Source organism: Xiphias gladius, chromosome 24 (assembly GCF_016859285.1).
Source record: "Xiphias gladius isolate SHS-SW01 ecotype Sanya breed wild chromosome 24, ASM1685928v1, whole genome shotgun sequence".
Taxonomy (NCBI): Eukaryota; Metazoa; Chordata; class Actinopteri; order Istiophoriformes; family Xiphiidae; genus Xiphias; species Xiphias gladius.
Genome location: NC_053423.1, coordinates 11,731,124 through 11,753,849, shown reverse-complemented (window position 1 = coordinate 11,753,849; position 22,726 = coordinate 11,731,124). Strand labels below are relative to the sequence as shown.

Below are 22,726 nucleotides of genomic sequence, written 5' to 3'. Positions count from 1 at the left end.
TGTTCAGTTTAATTGTCATAAGGAGAACTACTCAGCCTGTGTTAACAGTTGGATAATGGTGAGGTCATCTGGGTTGCTATCTAGCTGCATTATGGGAAATGGTCTATACACTGTTTTTGAAGCTTGACCCAAACTAGGAAGTACAAGTTAGGCTATCTCAGCCACTGCTGCTTCAATTTATATAATCCTTTTTAAAATCTGTCTTTTATGAGTTTTACAACTTTAAGGATGTACAATACTAAACTGCTGGAGTGCCACTTTAATCACTATCAATCTGATATTCCTAGGAAGTTGTTGCATGTTTTAGTTGTCTACCCCTCGTATTGCTTGTCCTATTGGACTTGTATAACTGCGGCTCCCAAATATCAGTGCCTCACAAAATCTTTTCAATTAAATTGGTAGGTAAAATTTTAGAATAACTGATTTATGCAGAAAAACAACAAAAACAAGACACAAAAATGAATTTTCTTTAAAACAACTGTCCGCAATGTCACTCAGCTTGCCTCACCACCACCCCTATTTATCATGCATGAACTACCTATTATCCCTGAATTTTGCATGAGGCTCTCACAGTGATGGCTCTAGATGGCACATGACACAATGACATGCATGACTGTAACCGCCAGGGAAATTTTCCATGGCTTTAATGTTTCCTGTGCGTTCAAAACAGAATGAGAGGCCTGAGAAAATTGACTATTAGATGGTGATGTCTGCTGATTTGATGCACTGAAAACATCTTGGAAAGCTACTGATGACAGAGTGGATGGGAGTATGGACTTGATATACCAGGCTGCGCGGTGTCCAACCCATCACTGTGAAAAGCATGTATTCCTCCTAAAATGGGAATACAATGAGGGACTGTTTGCCTAAAAAGCATTTGTCTTGTGTTTTGATCTCCTTTCTAAATAGGCACTTTCTTGGCATCCTTTTCCCCTTTTAACTAGACCGGAGGGAAGGCCGCCATCAGTGAAAGAGGTCCAATGGGCTTGTTTTCTGAGCTGTAGCACAGATATATTGGATTGGTGAGGAAATGGGCTAAAATTGGATGAAAAGTAAGTGTGTGCTTGAGTGTGTGTGCATGTGTATTCGTGCTTCAGAGGCCACCACTGAGGTATGTGCAGTGTGTGTGTGTGTGTATGTCATTCTTGACAAAGGGAAAAGGGAGCTCCCTTCACTGCTGACTACACCAATCTCTACCTTGAGGACAGCCTACTTGAAAATGAAACGCTGGAAGTTTTTTGACAGTGTCATTTTCAGGCACACTTCAGCAGAAGATAAGTATGTGACCTCATCTAACTTGCAACATATCAGCATCTTTCCTTGTACAATATAAGCACTAGTTTCTCTCCTCGCAGGGCACAGAATTTGTTCGAGGTAAGCAGGGACAGGGTTTGTTATTGATATTTTTGATCTTGTTGTCTAGAAGTCTGGGTTAATTAACTGTTTACATGCAGGTCGGATCCTCCTTTGCTGTGATTGGTAGTGCTGCATCATTCTTAGGTGCAACTATTAGGTTGCTGTCCTTGGGGAGGCAGGCAATGACAGTTGAAGTAATTGACTGTTAAGCTCTTATGGATTTACTGCCTGTTGCTGGTGTAGCAGAGGGCTGATCAGCCTGTACTGTACACACACTGCTGTTTATACGCCATCTCTCTCGTAGACACACACACATTTAGCCAGGTGATAAACAAAAGCAATGCAAGGTGTGAATCTTTTACTGGCTTACGTTAAAGTCTACCTAATTGTGAGTATATTGTACTGTATACAAAGTATATTAAGACATTGTTGTGCTCCGTGTTCTGTTAGAGATAGTACAGAGATGGAATTAGGATGGTGTCTGTGTTGCCGTTTCTCCTTGGGCACCAGTAGCCAACCATAAGGTGCTGTGTTTGTCAGAGCCAAGCTTTAGCTAGGTGGAGAGATACCCCTGGGAGTGTGTGACTCACCCATGCTTGTGTGGGTATGTGCACGTGTGTGTGCGTCTTCCATGCAGAGGGTGTGAGGTGTTGGCACGGCTGTCATATTAAGCCAACGGCGTTGAACTCATTGTGTCAGCTCCTGCGGGCTGCAATTGATGCTCCTATCATATAACTCTTCCTTGCCCTCAGTGTGGCACAATGGCCGCGTTCTTGTCACTACTTGCCCCTGACACCAGCAGATTTGAAATTGCCCCTTTGCAGCTGTGTCTGAGTGTGCATGTTTGTTTGTTTGCCTATGTTGGTGTTTTTATGAGAGTGTGTGCTGCTTTCCTGCTCTCACAGCACATCATGGAGCTCCTGCAGTGCACTGCTGCATTTCTGCATCATTAGGTCTCTCCCTAAGGTTGAGTGAGAGGCCAGACCCCGCAGGCAGTGGCTTGGGACCAGAGAATAGAAAGAATGGAGAGAGGATAGGAATGGAGGAGGAAAAGAAACAAGACATTTTATTAAGGAGCAGAAGCAAGATGTAAAGCAAAGGGACTGAGTGAAATGTGGCTAACTGAGGGGAAAAATTAGAGAAATTGATAGAAAGATTTAGGGGACACAAAAAAATGGGGACGGAGTTACTGGAGGAGCACTCTGTGGAAAAGAATGAGAGAAGAGACTGGAGAAACTGTTCAGTCAGAGAGAGACAAATAGAGAAAGAGATGGAAAGTGTGAGAAAGAGAAAAATGAAGGAAGCTGTTCTGCAAACATTTCAGTGTTAATGTGTGGTTTAATCTAATTTTGAAGCTTTAAAATGTTAAATGCTTATCTTGAAACAACTGAAAACTGCCAGTGCTTTGGAATAATTTAATTGGGTTTAATGTCCTTCCACGTGCTGAGAGACCTTTATTAAAAAAAGTGACCACATAAGGTTGACATAAGTTTGGCCACTTCACTTGTGTCGAGATAATTTTGCTTAATTCCAGAAACTACATTTACAGTAATTAGCCATTTTTGAAGTATGGTGTAGCTTTTCAAACACCTGGGTCCTGTGGCTGAGGCCAGCTGTAGAAGAGCCAGGATAATTCATCCCTACTTATGCTGTCTGCTCCTATTAGCTTCCATGCACTATCTAACACACACTTAAGCTTATGAAGCTAGCACTGCGGAAAACATCCATCCTAACAAGCCATCTAAGGGGGTCTTGTCACAACTTGGCTGGAAGACTTCTCAGTTTTAACGATTTATTTCAACTCGACTAAAGTTGAAAATAAAACAACACTGAGAGAGCGTTGCCTTGAATATCATTGTATTTAAAATGCATGAAAAAGAATCAACAAAAGGGTAATTTGACATGTTTTCAGCTAAAGATGATTGCTTCAAAAATCAGGTGATAAGTTCTAGAGATTTTTCATTTACCAAATGTCAATGTAGTGTCAAGATTCTGAAAGTGGGTGAAGGTGCATTAGAAACACCCTCTGACAGATTTTTATATGTAAAAAAGTAGGATTTCAGATTGTATATATGATGAAACATAAAATTACTGGTTAAGATTGACAATTTGCAGGGAGAGATAGATGGATAATGGAAAGAAACAAGTACTAGAAACAAAGGAAGATTGTCAAGGAGGGGGGAAGAGATATATGATGAGATGGTAAAGATGACAATGGTATAGAAAGAACAGTAGAAAAAGAGGAAGGCTAGAGTTATATAACAACAAAAGAGAAAAGTTTATAAGATGTAAAAGGCACAGTTTCCATTAAAGACACACAAATACGTAGTATATGCAAAGAAGAAGATGCAAAATTGCAGTATGAATATTACTATCTACTCCCTTGGACAAATAGACAAACAGCACTCAGCGGCCTCTACCACTAACAGAGTACAGTACACAGTGCTTCGCTTGTGAGTAACACAGCCAATTAAGCAGCCACAACACAGGGCTCATGGCAACTCGGAGCCTCAAAGGACTCAATTACTGTGCTCGGTTTGCAGGGACAGAGGGAGAGGTAGAGCGAAAGAGACACGGAGAGACACATTCCTCAAAAGAAGATAGTGTGGTTTCCCTCTACTGGAAGTACAGGGATTCTTATTGCTCTCCGTGTGCAACATTGGTAATCAAATATCATGATTACAGTGTGTTTCCAGAGAATAATGGTGTTAGGTTGTTTGCTTTTTCTAACAGGGAAATGCCTGGTGGGGATTTCACCAGCCAATTTTTCTCCTTCTGCATGAAGGATAAGAAAACTTAGCATTTGCAAAAAGGTTGAAGTAGGTCATTTATAGTCTGCATTCTTATTGTGTTGAATCACTGTTGCATTTGATGTTATTAGGTACTGAAGCGAGAATATCTGCTAGCAAATTAATTAATTCTGTGAACATATTGCACTCGCTCATGGCGGGTTTAAATACAGCAGGTCCGCCTGTTCAATTAATGTTTAACATGGCAGATCATTTCCGGTAATTTCCTGAGGAAGATATTATATGATATAATAGGATGGTCTTGTATCAGACAGTGTAAACAGGCAGGGAGAATAAATGAATGGAGAACGATTGAAATTATTTCCTGGCAGTAAAGCCAGTTTCTGGCACACATTTGTTTGACAAAGGATGATGGGAAATGTAGTGAAGCATGTAAAATGAAAAAGAGTTATTACTGATATAATGACGCTGGGCTTTTTATTTTGGCATACTGTGGTCCATAATTCCTACTACTGGTTCACATTTAAAGAGGAGTGGTACCAAAGGCTGTTCTGGTTTTGAACCAAATCAGAAATGATCACCTTGAGAAGAAAAAAGGGGAGGGAAAAATAATGGGTTAAGAGGAGTCTAACAAGTGGAATGATTAAATAAGAAAAGGGAAAAGGTCATTAATGAATGTTATCATCGGCCCTTGTTTGTCATTAAAATGAGATTTATGTAATGTAAAAATTTTCGTGGGAGGGGGCACAGAGGTGTTTGTGTTTGTTTTTCTGACTGTTTTTCTTGACTGTTATACGTCGCCTTAGTCAGACACGTACTAACAACCAAGGGTCCATTTGTCTTGGAGTGGACTGTCTTTCTTCTTGCAGATGAGCTTTGGAGTCATCAACAACTGACCTGTCCGCAATCTGGCAAACAGGCCAGAATGAGGCCTGTTTTAAGCACCAGAAAAAGGGATCTGCTAAAAGAGAGGTAGCCAGATGGGAAAAGAGAGTGAGAAAGATTGATAAAGAAGAAGAGAAATACCTAAGGGTGGGGTGATGTGTGAGATTAACCTGTCATATCTGATGGCTTATCCCTGGTTCTTGGTGCTTTCCATTTGTCACTGAATCAACCAGGATTTATGAGCTTCTTCAGAGCTACAAATCCTGATTATGGCCCTTCAGATAACGAATGACACCAAGGTGTTAAAGGGAGTGTGTTTGTGTTGACTGGACGGTTTAATTTTTCTTGGGAAATGGGGAGGGCCATGTGTTTGGACAATGTAGACCGAGTGCTCATTTCCACAAATCCTGGACAGTCTGTCCGTATCTACACAAGATCACTGTAGTTAACGCACGTAAAACAGCCTTGGGTTGCGATTATGCACGTGTAGTGCAAGTTGTTACGCAGCCTATGCATGTATTGCATGTTGTGTCAGACACATGTGAGACGACAACGGAAAAACGTGGCTGAAAAGCTTCCTGTGTGGACAAGCTCAAAATCCACCTGCCTATATGCCTCCAGTAATGGAAACTATTATTTTTGTTTAAAAGAAATCATTAAAAATAAAGATGTTCTTTTATTGCTGCAGACTGGGCAAAGCAATAATCATATGCCAGAGGAATACTTATCTTTATGGATATGTGTCGGAATACACAGCTGTAAAAGGGTAATGCTAACAAACTTTAGAACATCGCTAGCAGTCAAAATGTTTAAGATGTGTTTGTGCATTATAATGTCAACAGCTTGATAAAACCCTGAGCTTTGCTACATTTCTTCAGACAAATAGAACCCTAGTGGGTACAAAGATAATAGCTTGACTCTGAGACCTAGAGACCATATTTTGAGATTTTTACAGGTGGTAGTTGACACAAGTACGACCTCTTTCCATTAAGACTAATTGACTGTCTGTGACTTTTCTTCAAAGACCTGGATTACCTCTAAATTCATAAATCCAATGTCATCTACAGCTGTGTACAGACCCAGAGGAGAAAGTTGCTCTCCACCTCTGCAGCAATGTACTACCATACCCCCAAAGAAATGCATCCTCCTCCCAGCAGTATACAGATCTCATTAACAGTATTCCTATCACTCTGGCAATAAACCACCTCCCAAGAAATGAACCTAATCTCCCAGCACCGTACAAACTTCCATAATGATGTACCCATCTCCTCCGCAACTGTGGTAACAATGACATAAAGCAGTTACAGTTACACCTAACATACAGCCCTAAGCTACTCAGTGTGCAGATGGGTGCTTTGATGAAAGCTAGTGTTATGACATGGAGTTATGGTAAAGAATAGCAGCCATAAAAGCAGTTGGAGCCTATGATAACAAAAGCCTTAGCTCGCAATCTAGCAGACTGCCACCCTATACAACAGCATTTGCGTATTCTAATGAGCCCAATGTTCAGGGTTAGCTGCTTACACTAATGATGCATTTTAGTTCTTAATAAATCAGTTAAGGCAGCTCCCTGCTGGAGCCCAGGGAGCTGCACTTGTGTGTGTGTGTGTTGTTGTGTGTGTGTTTTGATCTCACTGACTGCATATTTCATTATAATGTAGATTTGTGTATTTGTGCATGTGCCATTATACTATAATTTTGTGAGAATGCATAAGTGAGTGAATAAGTCTGTTTGTGAGCACTATCTACTTGTTTCTATCTTAGTGCTTGTGCCAGCATGTGTGTGTGTTTTTGTCTTCGGTCTGCATTTCTGTGTGTGTGTGTGTGTGTGTGTGTGTGTGTGTGTGTGTGTGTGTGTGTGTGTGTGTGTGTGTGTGTTTACATGGTATTTGTGTGCTTTTGCACATGTCGAAGGGGTATACCTACTGTTCCACTACTTTAAAGTTTCTTCTTTTGAAGTTGTAGTTGTAGTTGTAGAAGTTGTATTTATTCACCTTTTACTTTTCAATTTAAAAACTTGACCTGCCAACATTTCCTATGTCTTGTACTCTTTTACTCACTTCAAGCTCTTGCAATGCACCTATTACACAATCTATATGTAACTGTAATGGACATAATGCAGAGGGTGATCAGAAACATGTAGAAACACAAAAATCACAAACCACACCTTTGTTATACTGTGATGCAGAACACTCAGAACACCTCCCAAAACACATCAGATAATAAAAATTACTTTGTGACGACAGTGCCGTCAGGAGCACAGTAACTGATACAATACACTGAGAGTTTATCACTGAACTGGGATGACAACACACTTCTGTTTTCTTCGATAGTGTGATATTTTCACTTCACAGCCATTAGATGTCTGCAAAGGCACAAAAATGGGATTCTCAGGTGTGCATATATTAGACACAGACTATCATCAGTGAATGAAATGAAAAAACTGACACAGAGCCAGATGTTAATGTCCCTGCATGAAGCTCCAGTTTGTTTCCAGTCTTTGGGTACTTGTAGGTCAGCCAGTTGTCTGAACAATGTGGAATCAGTCCTTTGTCAAAACATCATTGTGCCAGTCTCTTGCAGAGAGGGGAGTAACAAAAAAAGGACCCTTTCACAATTTCATCGTGCCACTGCCAATTTGGCCCAGTGGTGGTTAGAAGGTCATTGGGCCATGGTTCTATCAGAGGGATTAGTCTTCAAATGGGATTACAGTCTGGTATGAAAAAAAGAAGAAAAAGGGGTGGACGCTCAAGCAAGCAAGGGAGCAGAAATATTTAAATGCAGATAGACATATCTTAGGCATATATTAGATTACATATATTAGACAGACACATTCAAGTAAAGAGATCATTTTATCATCATTAGAGAGGAAAGGGAAAGGAGTGGCAGGAAACTGTATTGTGAGATGTGAATTCTGCAGTTTAATAAAGATTAAAGATTAAAAGATTTAGAAGAGTGTGTATGTTTAGAAAAAAGAACAGTGAAATTATGTTTCATTATATTTTATTTTTAGGATTTATCCTGTCTCTACTGTTTTTCTTTCCCTACTTCTCTCTGGCTCTACCTCGTTCTCTCACTCTTTAGTGAGCCAGAATAATATCTGTGAAGATGCGCTGGAGTGGAACATCCTGGTCACCCATCCGGTGTGACGAGGACACTACAGTTAAAGACACACACAAGCCCTCTTGCAGGAGCACACACATACACACACACACACACGTACAGTTAGATGGTGTTCACATGCACACAGTGAAGTGGGATAGCTGAGACGCACATGGCTTGGAGTGCCAGTGGCGCATTGCTGCCCTGCCACCATGGCCCCACGCATGTAGGTCAGCTTTGGCTGGGGGCGCACCACCCTTACCCTCCCTCCCTTTTTCCCCTCTGCTCCTTCCTTTACACCGCCCTCCCTCACTTATTCCAACCCTTCCTCACAAATTCCTCCTCCACCCCCTCCTCTCATTTCTGTCTGTATGGCAGGGATATTCAGCTACAGTAGCTGAGCATTAGCATGGCAGATATCCTGATACCAGTTGATGTGCCACAGACCTTCACTATGTGAACCATATATTTAAAATCTCCATGGATTAAACTCTCCTCACAGTGCCTTTATTTAGCAGGTTAATGGAGTACAAAAGGGAAAATCCTAAAGCAATCTGTAAGCCTCAGTATTACATTAAGGTCACTCTGCTTATTCCCTAGATGCAGGCCTGATATGCTTTTGATTTAGCAAGACTTGTTGTCTTGTGAAAATCACGCATCCCCAAATCATCAACTTTTTATCAGCTAAGAAAAACAGCCCTATTATCAGTTTTGTGTCAGTGCATTTAGAGATATTTCAATGGGTTTTTAAAATTGTTAATTTAGCTTAAAAAGTAGTTTTCACAATCCATAAGGAAACATTTAATAGTCCAGTTAATCTGAAAAATTCAAAATCACAAAAACTGTTGATAAGTTGTTTTCCTTGAGCGGTGACAAATTGCTAAAACAACCCATAATTTCAAAAAAAGTGGAGGAGTATTGCTGAATAAACAAACAGTCATAATAGAAACCAGCTAGATTCGAAAAATGGGTTCCAGATGGGCCACTTCACACAACAGAAGTGCTACCGTTTATTTGGTAATAAAACGGTCTCCATTTTGAAAGGTAGAGGGGCAAAATGGAGACGGTGAGTAATTATAAATATTGCAAGTTGAAGCAAACGTCATCAAGGTAAACAGTGCAAGCCTCCTTGGGAAGTTCCCTCGCCTGATTTCAATTATCCAGAACTTTCAGACCCTGACAGGTGACTTTTGTGCGTCATCTGATGTTCAAGTCGTTAGCCTCAATTAGTGATGGAATCAGGTGCTTTGTTGTTATTGCACACACACAAGCATCAGGATCAGAGAAAAGGGCCTTTAATAATCTCATCACCTCAAGGAGGCTGACGTTATCAAATTGGGAGGCAGAGCTGGTATTAAACATCATTCTATTTATTGCAGCAGTTGAGAAGCAGGTGCCATTATGCGGTGTACGAGAATTTTTTAATCACTGTAGTCACAAACTATGATTATAGTCAAAAGTCACCTGATACCTGTTCTGTAGTTCTTTGACCATACTTAAATAATTGAGCACGAGCGATTCTTTGTGTTTATGCTCCATTTAAAGCTGCTGTTATTGTGTTCACATGTGGCTGGCAATAATGTCCATCCTGCAAAGTGGATAGGCATAAATAACGTTTGTGATTCCCATAACTAGAGTCCATGGTCTATTTTTACTCAACCTGCCCACCACATTAGGGCACTAGCCTTTAAGCCTTTTTTCTGTAACAATGTACTTTAAGCCTTACTTTTGTCCTATTTTTCCATTTGTAAGCACTGCATAAACATTTAATAAATAGCTTATAACTGGTCTGTAATGTAGTTGTACACAGATATAAAGGCATTTTTAAGTGTTTCTTAATGTACAGTATTTGTCAACAATTATAACTTCTTCTATTAAGACATATTTTAGATTATTAGAGCTGTGTTTTACTATATTAACTTTAATTATCTTGTTTAAACTCCAGCCTCCAGTTATGGGTGCCAACAGGAGAAGTTATAGTTGTGGACATATACATTGATAATTACTTATATCTGCTTACAGCTACATAATAGTGAGTAATAAACACTTCTCGAATGTTTATATACCACATATAAATGCTAAATAGGGGCACTTAGAGTAATATGGTACCCCTTTTTCCTTAAAAAATATAAAGTTTTTCCTGAAGTTGGTCCAAACTCCTGAAGTTCTAAGAGAAGTCGCAATCCGTCATCACAGATCAGCACACAGATAATATACAAGCTTTGTACTCTTTGTTTGTACTATCTCTGTCTATTTACATTTGTCCATTTCTATGGACTATCATGTCTATTTTTGGCCTTAACTCTCTGTGAAAGTAAAAAGCAACATATTGGCAACAGCATGTTTGCTAGCAGCCAGTCTGAAAGCAGTTTCCAACCAGACTGCATTGTGACAAAGACTACTCATTGCCTGCAGGTAAAATAGGACAAATAGGAAGAATATGAATTTGAAGGGAAAATTGTGTGCATATTCTTGAAATATAAGTACAGCAATTACAGTTACAGGAGGTCCAGGCAACCATATGCATGGTTGAGGGCAAAAACAAAAAGAGTCAAGGATTGCTTTGTGTCAGGATGGGACAATCAGAGCTGCTGTCTTTATCTTTAGATTTAGGTTTAAGGTTGGTTTACAAAAATCTCCTTAATGGTTATGAACTCTCTGGCAAATCACTGGCATCACCTTCCAGTCCAACCAGCTGAGCGAATCACCCACTGTGCACTTCTCCTATCTGCTCGTCTAAAGGCCAATATTTGCTGTTCAGAATTTGGTAGAGGGCCTGTGAAAACGGTGCTTGCTGCTTTTCAAATGATTTCCTACAAATTACTGTGGCACCAGGATGCCTTTCATCTTCCCATTTCTTTGCCCTGTGTGCTATTGATGTGTTTTTTTTTCCTCCTTCTGCCATCTCCTATACTCCCATCCTGGCTTTTCTACATTCCCTTATTCATCCATTAAATACCTCCTCCCTTGTAAAATTTTTCTCAGTATGGTACAGTTGCTTGCAGTTGCTTCTCCTGCTTCCCCCAGTCCTTGTGACTATGAAACTTCTTGGGTCTCTTCTAAAACCACTTTCAACAAAGTTTTTTTTACATGATGTGATTTTTGTCACAGCTTTAATCTTGTTTTTTCTAATGGCAGTAATTACCCTGAAATAGCAGAGAACGGCTGAAAGTGACATACAATAAATGCTAAAGATGTCTTCATTTGCACGTATTAAAACAGTTGGTGCAACAGAGGATAATGTGTTTGTGTTTGTGTGACATCTCTATTAGAAAGCACTGTATCAGTGTGTGTCCCCCTGTCTCTTAGACCAGGCAAACAGTTGGCGGGGCTGTTACCCTGGGCCTCAGCTAAACACGATGCCGCCCGCTGACAGTCATCACATTACAAATCACAAATCAGAAAATCCAGATTCGTTATTATTATTTAATAGGCAAAATATGACATTGCTTACTGTTCTGAGAAAGATTTCAAATAGCCTCCACGTACATAAATGTAAATTATTTAATCCCTTGAGTAATCACAACACAGTAATTTGATGCAGTGTTTTTATGAAAAAACTTTTACTTTTCTAGACTCTTTTGTTTTCGGTGATTCCCATGTTCTCTCCCTCTTCGCTATTCTCCATGGCTTTCCCTCCATCATTTTCTTTGCTTTCTTCAAAATATCACGGTCACATAAATTGCTGCCATAAAGTCCAAAGCTCCACCAACAATCTCTATCTTTTGTCCTCATCTCTCTCAGTCTTTCACTATGGAGGAATCTCCTCTGCTGTAATAGCCAGCATGAGTGATGGAGTGTTTCTGTCAGTGTTTGCCTGATAGCACATCTGTACACAGACACACACATGCACATCCACTCTTGCACACAAACAATCACTAACACACACACACACACACACAAGCACAGTCACATGACGTATGTGTGCTCACAGAATGTGCAAACGCTGGCACCCCCGGGGACATATGTTCTGTCTCACACACACACACACACACACACACACACACACACACACACACACACACACACACACACACACACACACACACACATACACACTCACCTCTGTGTGAGGTAGCTGCAGGTGACAATGAGTGAGCTATAGTCAGAGCAAGATCCATATCCAGAAACAAGCCCCGGTAGCTGTAATTGTAGAGTCTGGGGGAAACAGGGATGCTGGATGCTCTTATGGCTGTTTTTTGTTTTTTGTTTGGGTTTGGTTATGATTTTTTGCTTTTCAATGACACTTGAAAGTAGCATGCCAGTATTTAATGAGGGTTTAGTGAGTTTACCACAGATCTGGTAGCAGTCACTTTCCAAAAGAAAACACAATAAACTTTGTTCTGTTGCTATCTTCGTCAACTATATTGTGTTTCTCTGAACACACGTGTTGATCACACAGCACCTGTGTCTGGAAAAACACACCTGATAGTCAGATAGTTGGAATTTACAGTCAGCTTGTCCCTAATCTTTACCTCCACCTTTCCATAGCTTTTTCTGATGTATTTTCTCCCCCTCCCTACTGCTCTCTTCAAGTGAAGGAAGGAATTTCTTCCTTCCTTCATTTGAAGTTATTTTTCCCATATCTCTTTGAGGAAACAGGATTGATAGTATCTGTTTCTCTTACCTCTCCATGCCATCATTTCTACCTTCCTTCCATCTATCCTGCAATCCCTTTATTATTCCATTTATTTCAGCGCCCATCTTCCCATCCAAAGTTCTTGATCCTATCTTCTCTCCATCCCACCCTCCATTTCTTTCTCCCTCTTCCTTCCATCTCTCCCTTCATCACCTCATCTAGCTCCATCTCTTCATAGACAATCGGCCAGTGCTGTGCCTGCTCCAGCCCTCCCAGAGTGATCCCGTTAGAGGGCTAATGCTGTGAAAAATGACAGTGAACCGGCACTTTTACTGCCATCACCACTGCTTGGGGGCCGCCTGCCGCCTACAGCCCTGTTGCCTGGCAACTCCCCAGACAGCTTCCCTCCAAATGGCGAGAGCTCCTGTCTGTTCTGTTGCGATAGAGACCCGAGCCTAATAAGCATTATATCTAATTTAGTCTTATCATTTAGTTGTTAGTGACACAAGTTTGCTTGGAGCTGAGACTATGCAAAGAGCACTGATGTAGAATGGGTCTCTCACATTGAATGAACAAAATGATTTGCAAGAAGTGTGACTTCTTGGTGCATTGTTGTTTGAATAAGAGGTTGCTCAGGCAAAAATCATAAATATACATAAGTAATGAAGATGCAGATCGTGCAGTGAACCTTTTTCAGTAGAAAAGAGACGAAAAGCTCCGAATGCATTACAGATTTCTTGGATGCAAACTGTGAACATGTGTTACGTGTCATACTAGGGTTTTGGTATATTTACACCCAGAGTCAATAAATCAAAATAGAAATCTAAATCAGAGAATTCTGCTGCTTATTTTATAATGTCCGTCAGTGCACCGGTATAGAATGACAACTAATCAGACTGATCTGACCTGAGGAGAATCTCCTCAAGAACTTAAAATTGGCACAGTTAAAGTAAGGTGAACACAACCTGCAGTTAATTTCTCTGACCATATTTATTCTGGTGATGCTATAGGTTTGTGTGATGGCATTCAATTCAGACTTCTTGTGCTACAGCAATGTTACATATTCCTTCTCTGAAAAGAAAAAAAAAAGTCTTTGTTGGATGACTGGAAGGCAGAGGGGGTGAGGCCTGTCTTTGTAAAGCTTCATCTTTCCTGTTATATTACAACTACTGAAGTCCAACATGGCCAGTCGCTTGCAGAATGACTGTCTTCATTGTTTACACAAAATATAAAACTGTATGACTTCCTACTGCCCAGAGAATTTGCCAGACCAGGGCATCTCATACATAACTCATGATATTCTCATGCTCAGTCACAGCACATTACTTAGATAAGAAATTAGGTTGAAAGATATTTTTCATGAAGACGTTACCTGTAGCTGTATGATGAAAATGCCATGCTTGAGTCTCAGGATCCTTTTTCTATTCTGTGTCAGCTAATTATGGTTCCTTGTAAAAAAAAAAAAACAACAAAAAAAAAAAACAATAAATAAATAAAGAGCCTGCCTGTGCGTCATCTCCTGCCCCACTTTTCTGTCTTGCCACCTCCTTCGTGGTTTTTAAGGCAGAAACCTGGTTCTCCCAGCCCCTCACCCAAAGGTAACTAGAATCGAATACTAAAGTCCGGAAATATTCACAGATATGAGTGACGCGAGCCACGTGGTTGCCACGGGATCTCTCAGAAGGGGTTATGAGAGTGCTTTGACACAGCGTATAAACAATCCTCGCTGTTTAATGTGATTCTGTTTTGAGACATCTGAGGTTTTCAAGATCTTCGAAAAAGATGATGGAAAACTCTACATTGGGGTTGGGGCTGGGGGGGTGTTCTGCCTGCTATGTTCACACTCTGTCTTTTTCCAAACTCTGTGTGATGTGTAACTGCAAACGTAATCCTTTCTGGAATGTAATGTGAAAGTGAAAGATGACGGGTGCAAGCGGGATGAGGAACACAGCGTGAAAGTTGTATTTCCAAGGCAGAGGCATGGGAATTTAAACTAGAAAACTGTGCTATAATACAACACTTAGAGGATATCCAGAAATTATATGATACAGGACGATTTCTGTTCAGCTCTGTTAGTTGAATCAGTGTAGCTCTTAAAGCACCAGTTTCTTATTTTAAGTAATCCTCCTATAGGAACCAATAATTCAAATCCATGAGGCTCATGGAGAAAAGCATGAATGGTTGCAATTTTCACTAATGTGAGCAGATTGGAGAATATGGGGTCAAAATGACTAGTGGAAGAGATATTTTGCCGTACCTAGAGGGATGTGTGTGAGTGGGTGTGTATTTATCAGTGATGAGAGCATTCACGAGGCACATTAAACAAAGTACGCACCCAGTGTAGAATGTATGAGGATGGAAACAAAACCAACATGTCAGTATTTTTCCTCTCATCTTGCTTTCTGCCATAAAGGAATTTGCTTATCAACTGAATTTCATCAAATACAACACTACACTGTAAATGCTTATAAACTCACACGCACACCATCTGCTGAGCCATTACAGACATCTTACTGTAAATAAGAGCCTTGCTCCAGGTGTCTCTCACTTGATATATTGGTGTGGCCTTAGATGAATCCATGCGGGCCGAACCAATGCCTTATCAAAGGCTCTGCCTTACATAGAGAGAGAGAGGAAGAGAGAAAGGAGATGACGTGTTTTAGCATATTAATATCCACCTCACCTCACCACCTCGCCCTGTAAGTCACTTATGTCACCAGACGCGATGAAAAAAAAGTGGGAATAAAAAGAAAGCAGGAGAAACGGAGCGACGGGGGCAGGGTGGAGAGATACTGTGACGGAGACTGAGTGAGAAACAAGAAAGAGAGGAGGAGGTGTAAATCACATAATGAATAAGCTTCATTAGTTGTGCCCATTAGTGTCCTAAGCACCGATTAATTTAACTTCAGCAGACTTTGGAGAAGACCAGTGGCCATGATGGGACACAGTTTGATTACACACCTGGATGTTTGATCACTGACACCCTTCATCCTGACTAGGAGTGGAAAGTCTCTGGAGCTTTAGTCCCTGAATGTGAAATCAGAACACCTGCAAAGAAAAAACTATTGTGGAAACAGTTTATAGGCTTTCCTCCTTTTTGAGCTCATTTACGTTTTTTTCTCAGTTGGTTTTATTATTCCTCTAGGAAATGCTGCCTACTTCATCGAAAACCATACATTTGTCACTTGCTTCTGATTATTTGTTCATCTGTCTAATTTGCTTAAGTACTTCTTTGGATATTGCACTCAATTCTCTTCCTGTCTATGTCTTTGTGTTGTCACTAGGCGGATCCCCAAGGCCGAGACATTGCCATCCGTCCCTTCCTGGAGCACTGTGAGAACACTCATATGACCATTTGGCTGGGCATCGTCTACGCGTACAAGGGACTGCTAATGGTAAGAGGAGAGAACTTCTTCATGTACTCTCACACTGCATACATTAATGCACATTTACACTCTAATATGAATGTAATGTTCAAATTTACAGTATCTGCTGATGTGACTCTTAATGGCCTCATAAATGTGCATGTATGAGGCTTGATGTGTTTCTATACACATTAATGTGGGTATGTAACGCTAGTGCAGAAATGTGTCCCAGTATTAAACCATGAGTATCTACATCCAGACAGATGTGTGTGAACAGATGGACATGTTTGTGTTTATAGGTGTGTATGTCACTTGCCTACCATCGTTGGACGCAAAATGACACATACAGTCTTCGCCGTACCGGGGCTGTGCAGAGACATTTGAGGTGGCCATCTTGGCCCTCTTTACATTCAGCGACAGTTTCTTTCTCGATACTACAACCGGAAGTTGACAAAGTCAGAAATTTTCAAATTAATTTACAACAGCCTACACTGGCTTGGACACTAACGTAGGAATGGATCCCTTTTTTTATTTGGGGCCATAAAAGGACTACTGGACTACTGATGAATCTACTTAAAGGAATAGTTTGACATTTTAGGAAACGTGCTTGCCAATTTCTTGCCAAGAGTTAGATGAGAAAATGGATACCATTCTCATGTCAAGTCGGGTCAGTTTGACTTTTACAGTTCAAAACCAAAAAAAAAAACAAATTTGCCTCAAAAGGCTTTACAATCTGCAAGAGCTCTATATTTAGACCCTCATTTGGAGGAGGAAAAACTGCAAGGGAGGGATCCCTCTTCCAGTATGGACAGAAATGCAATAGATGGTAGTTTGTACAGAGTACACAAAAATAACAATAGTGAAATTACAAAATGGAGAATCAGTATGACAAGATTAAGTAGATAGACTGTAACCATAAATGAAGAATATGAATCTGTTGAGACATAGAACTTCCAGTTGACCTCCTCTCTACTGTGAAGACCTGGATGGGGACAGACCAGACTACGCATAAAAGACGGACTCAAACATACTGGTCAAGAAATAGTCAGAGACATCACCTCTGTAAAACCACGTACTGCGGTGATATCAGTTTAGCCCTTGCTCTAACTTGTACTAATTTAATGCATATAGACATTGAAATGATAATGTTTTTAACAGTCTTCTAAACATCATTATCAAATATTATTTATTTTTTTGTCTTGATAGATCAGTAGTACTGATTTAATATTGAATAAATGGTTGGGTTCACTGATTTCATTTGAATATTGTTCATTATTCCAAGCTCATCAGTAGACTACAGTATTTACTGCAGGCAGACACTGAATATTTACTTATATGTACATATATTACCCTTGTGAATATTAATATTCTAAGAATTCAGTTCAAAAGGGCACTTAAGGACTGAAGGGATGAAAGGGACAGGGGCCCAAACCTATGAGCTGTATCCAGGCATGTACCTGTCACAGTGTGTGAGACACAGGGTTTTAATCAAACTGTAACCTACCTTAGGAATTTTCCATTTCCCTACCACAGTGTGTTTTAAAACCTCCATGAAGCATGAGCAACTGTAAATTATGCAAACCTCACTACATATATGGTCAGACGAAGGAGAAGGAGCGAGACACCTCAGTAAATCATCTTAAACAGATTGAGAGAACGCAGAGGAGGCCGAGTAAAAAATACTACTGAAAAGGCAGCAAAATGGAAGGAGTGTGGAAATTGTAGGGTAACAAGTCGAAGGGCTTTGATGTAAAATAATAAGACAGGAACAAAGAAGTGGAGGGGGTAGAAAAAGTTTGTATTAAGCGATTGACAGGAGCCCACATGTGTATGAGACATAAAGACACACACACACACAAAAGCTTGCGTATGCATATATGCACACACACTTCACCGATACCTCACATTCACTTACACACGCTCACACACCTGAGGTGCACTAATCCTTGATAAGTGCTCTTTTAATTCGGCTGCTTGTCATTCCACTAAGTCTCATTTAGACTTAGAATAAGCAGGCAGGCCACTTTATACAGCACGCAGTGAATTATTCAGCCGGCTGTGCAAGCTGCTGCTGCAACTCTAATTTTCCACCGAACAATTAGTTCACTCTCACTAAGTAAACATTTTACAAGCATGAAACCTGAGGCTTCTTTAAACTGCTCTCCTTAGATTTTTTTTCTCCTCTTTAAGACTTTATCATATAATGAAGTCGATTTTTGTTTGATTTTTTTTAAAGTGTTTTCTGAAAGCGAAGTAAAACCTGTACTCCATTAGTATTTGTTTGTTATTTATTATAAGAACAATGCAGAGCACTAAACAACAAAACCTTAGGATTGAAAAAGCTTTGCTTTATTCAGAAAAAATCCTATTTCTAAACTAGCAACATAAAAATGAAAGAAAATTGCTTTGTTTTAAAATAATGAGGTTGACTGATACTGTTGACTTTGTGTGTACTGACCCAGAGAAGCGAGTCCAGAATTTCTATAACCAAATTTGTTCTGAGATGTCTGTGTAATCTTTTCTTAAAATACTTACTTAAAACTGTTTTCACTGTATCTCTCTTTTCCCTGATAGTTGTTTGGCTGTTTCCTGGCATGGGAGACCAGGAATGTGAGCATCCCTGCCCTCAATGACAGCAAATACATCGGGATGAGTGTGTACAATGTGGGCATCATGTGCATCATCGGTGCCGCTGTGTCTTTTCTGACCAGAGACCAGCCCAATGTCCAATTCTGCATTGTAGCACTAGTGATCATCTTTTGCAGCACTATCACACTTTGTCTGGTCTTCGTTCCCAAGGTCAGTTTTTGTGTGAAAGAGGAGATAGTGTGTGCGTGAGAGAGTACATTGGATAGCTCAGCATTGCTAAAAACTGTTTTTAATTATCACCGCAATCACACACCACATACACCCTGGATGCTAAAAATACACTGTAAACAGTTATGTGTAGCTTTTATTTATTCCATGTAATATTGTGCCACAGTGTAGCTGTGACTAATACTCATAACCCCTCTTCCAGTTAATCACCATGAGAACCAACCCGGATGCAGCTACCCAGAACCGGAGGCTAAAGTTCACCCAGAACCAGAAGAAGGAAGACTCCAAGACCTCCACCTCGGTCACCAGCGTCAACCAAGCTAACACTTCTCGGCTGGACGGGCTTCAAACTGATAACCACCGCCTCCGCATGAGGATAACAGAGGTCTGAGCCAGAGAGTACATGTTGTACAGGAAAACAGGTTTTTAAATGCAATAGTGGAAAAAGGAGAGGCTTTTACATGTAATTAAAAGCACAGTAATTGCGCAAAGGTTCAACAAGAGAATGAAGAAAGAGCAAATCCTTTAACTCCATTGGACATGAAAAGTTAAGTCAATTAAGTAAACTTAAGTTTACTCAGACAATCTTGGAGGACAAATACAGTTGTTATATCTTTGGTCTGCACTAGTCTTTTAAATTCTTCACTGCATTTAGAAATGTAAAGTAGTTGCAGCAGTTTGTTGACCATAGATCAGACTCAACACTGGGTAATATTTGTCTGATAACCTTGTAGTCTACTTGAGCTCGGTTGTCTTTGAAGAATTTATGAAAACTTGATGTGATCAAAGACAGTTAAGTTTTTGGTTAATAATGTACTTACTCTACTTTATCGTCTATTATGACTACTTTTAAAGAAAAAAATACAACTTCATTAATCTAATCATTTCTCTGTTTTTCTGTTTAAAAAGTTGGACAAGGAGCTGGAGGAAGTGACCATGCAGCTGCAGGACACCCCAGAAAAAACTCCTTACATTAAACAGAACCATTACCCGGACGCAAACAACATCCTCAGCATACGCAACTTCACAGATAGCAAAGGTGAGAAACTGGCTGTGTGTTTGCATTTACAGGGTCCCTGATCCAGGAACTCCGTTTGAGGCATTTAGTACTTATAAAGTTTCTTACCTTGAAAATGTGAAATGCAGATAGTGAAAAAATGCATCAAAACATTGCGGTCATGTTGTTAGCACAAATGTGGCCTCTTCAACTTGATTTGGCAGTGTGTGGGCGATTTTTCTATGAGATTGCACTGTTGATCTTGGCTTGTACATACCTGGATTGAAAAGCGCGATTTCAGCAATTGTTTGATATACTTGGAAAACGCTGAAAATACAGCCTCACTCACAGTGACCCATCGGGAGGAACAATGTTGGTGTTAGTTGGCTGTGAAGTAACAAACACATAACTTACGATGATGAAGTGTTGACGCTCTCGATTACAGTCAGTAACCCATGTAAAATCCAACATGGTGAATTATTCCTTGCTCAGTCTGTGCCGATCAGCAGGACTGTGCTCAGTGCTGCTGATGGTGGATGAAATTTATATTGCAGCAGTCTATAATGGCCAAATCAGTTCAATATGATGTAATTCAGTCCCGTCTCACTGCAGTACAGTGTGATTCAGTCTGATGCAATTCTTTCTACAGAGGTTCACTTTCGTACACATTCTATTTAACTTCAGAGAGAATGATATACATTAAAATGGTTTATGTTGCTGTTTCATGACTCATATTATGTCCAGAATTTGTTAATGGTAAGAAATGGAAAGCTAACCCCTTCACACATTATCTAATGATAATTCCTTACAACATATAAACTATGTTTGCATATTCAGTGGCCTCAGTTAAGGATTTTAATGCTGCGCTCAGAGCGGCAGCTTGAAGGATGTATTTTCAATTGCTGGAGCTCCTGTCAGCTGCAGGTGATGAAGGGACACAGGAGCGCTCTGTCTGACAGCAAGTCTGTGATGTCTCTCAGAATGACTCATGAGATTGGCTACAGTACCTGAATACTTCAGTTCTGATTGGCAAGTTCTACACATACTGCAGTCACACTTTATCAACTCTCTCACCCTTCATTATAAAGCCTAGTGTGTGTCCACACTTTATTTTGCACCTAATTATTTGGTGTTTGAGTGTTGAAAACAGTCAAGAGAAGAGTAAAGAAAACGGAGGGAGCAGTTAGAGGGAACCATCATTGGGGGCGAGCATATGGAGACGCACAGAGTAAACTATCAGGTGCTAAAATATAAAGATACATGTCATATCTCTCCCGACTTCTGCCAGATGCACGCTGTTTGAATTGATACAGCTGTATCTTAGATATTATGGAGCCGGGTTCCTCAAATTGCATCAGTGAATCGTTACGCCCCAGCAGCGACGCTTTGCATTAGCCACCACTTTTAACAGATGCAAGGTGATGGTGATGTACAGCAGATCCAGCATGTCTAAGGCACACGCCAGCACAAAGCTGCTCTCAGGGGTGTCTATTGGATCTGTCTGAGTTGGGGAAGGTAAAAGAGTAAAACAGCTGTGCTCGTTCTGCAGACTGGGAGAAGCTTCTCGTCATGAAAGGTCACAGTTACGCAACGAAATGATGGCAGTTAATGAGTATATTCACAGAGCAATGTGTCTAATGCCTCTTTGTGTTTTCGTTTGTTTTCTGCTTCCTTCTGTTTCTCCTTCTTCTCTGCCTCTAATTTTTTGCAAGTGCGCATACATAAACACACACCTTCCTGTTTTAGTCCAAATATCTTCTGGCTTTAAGTGATATGAGGTGTGGGGGTGATGTTATTACCCTTACAAGGATAGATTAGAAATAAAAATATGTCTGTGTGATTGAGCTGTTGGTTGGAGCAGCTCAGTGTTGAGAAGTCAGTTCCAAGATTATTTTAATAAGTAAACAAAGAGCTACCATCTGTGAGATTTTTGACCTTCCTATATTTAACTTCTATGGCTCAGTGCACTGTTGGATTTTCTGTTTAACCATGTGTCGCAGCTTACATGTGTCTGTGAAAATCTATAGGTCTTAAACTATATTTCCATCCATCAAAAAATCATGAAATAAAAAAGAAACATTGTGGCATATTACCTGAAAATAATTAACTAGCATAATTTAAATAAACACATTCTCTTTTGTTTCTCTCATTTGTTGAGAGTAATCTCTCTAAAGTACTGGCAGCAGCTGGCAGCTGATATCGGGCTCTCTTTAGTGAACTAAAATTCACATTGTGTGGGCTCATAGAAATAAATCTATTTTAGACTCAACCTTTGTATGTTCTCTCTTAAGCTGTCAGTCGAGAACAGAGACAAATATAACCAAAGGCTTCTCAGTGTAAATATGCATTTACGGAGATTTTTATAGGAAGAAAAACCTAATGTGACCAACAATCTGTATCTGTTTTCTATAAATTTGTGTCAGATTATCAAATACATATATTGTATTTACAGACCTGTGTTAAACAGTTTGGGTACAGGAACATCAAATACGTGCAACCTATCCAGGCCAACAGCAGAAGTTGGCGGCAAAAAGAATTGTTGTCATTTTAATTAGGGGAAAAATTAAATAATTATATGATATTTTTATACTAATATCTCCCGTAAAATGTAAAAAACGTGAAAAAAGTGCTGGTGGAGAAATTAGTGGATATTTTTAAATAGTCCAGTATCTGTAGCAAAATTTACAGAGGGATCAAATATGACAAGGCAAAAGAGAGGAGCTCTATAACGGACAGACAACTAAATGAATACAGGGATGCTTCTGTTTGTATTCTGCTTTAACCGAGCAGAACAAGTAAGAAAGATGCTAAAGCCCTGAATACTTGTCACTTGTGTGTTTGCATGTGCATATATGATGAGGCCAGTCTAAGCATC

General features: G+C 40.0%; 1 protein-coding gene across 2 annotated transcripts in view; it reads left to right on the top strand.

Moving 5' to 3' along the window:
* gabbr2 (gamma-aminobutyric acid (GABA) B receptor, 2) overlaps positions 1–22,726 on the top strand; it is a 126,401-nt gene that overhangs the window by 97,625 nt on the left and 6,050 nt on the right. For both annotated transcript variants that reach the window (XM_040121592.1, XM_040121594.1), the window contains exons 13-16: positions 15,957–16,067; positions 18,612–18,836; positions 19,057–19,239; positions 19,764–19,893. In XM_040121592.1, coding sequence (XP_039977526.1) covers positions 15,957–16,067; positions 18,612–18,836; positions 19,057–19,239; positions 19,764–19,893 — 649 coding nt within the window. The remainder of the gene's footprint in view (positions 1–15,956; positions 16,068–18,611; positions 18,837–19,056; positions 19,240–19,763; positions 19,894–22,726) is intronic.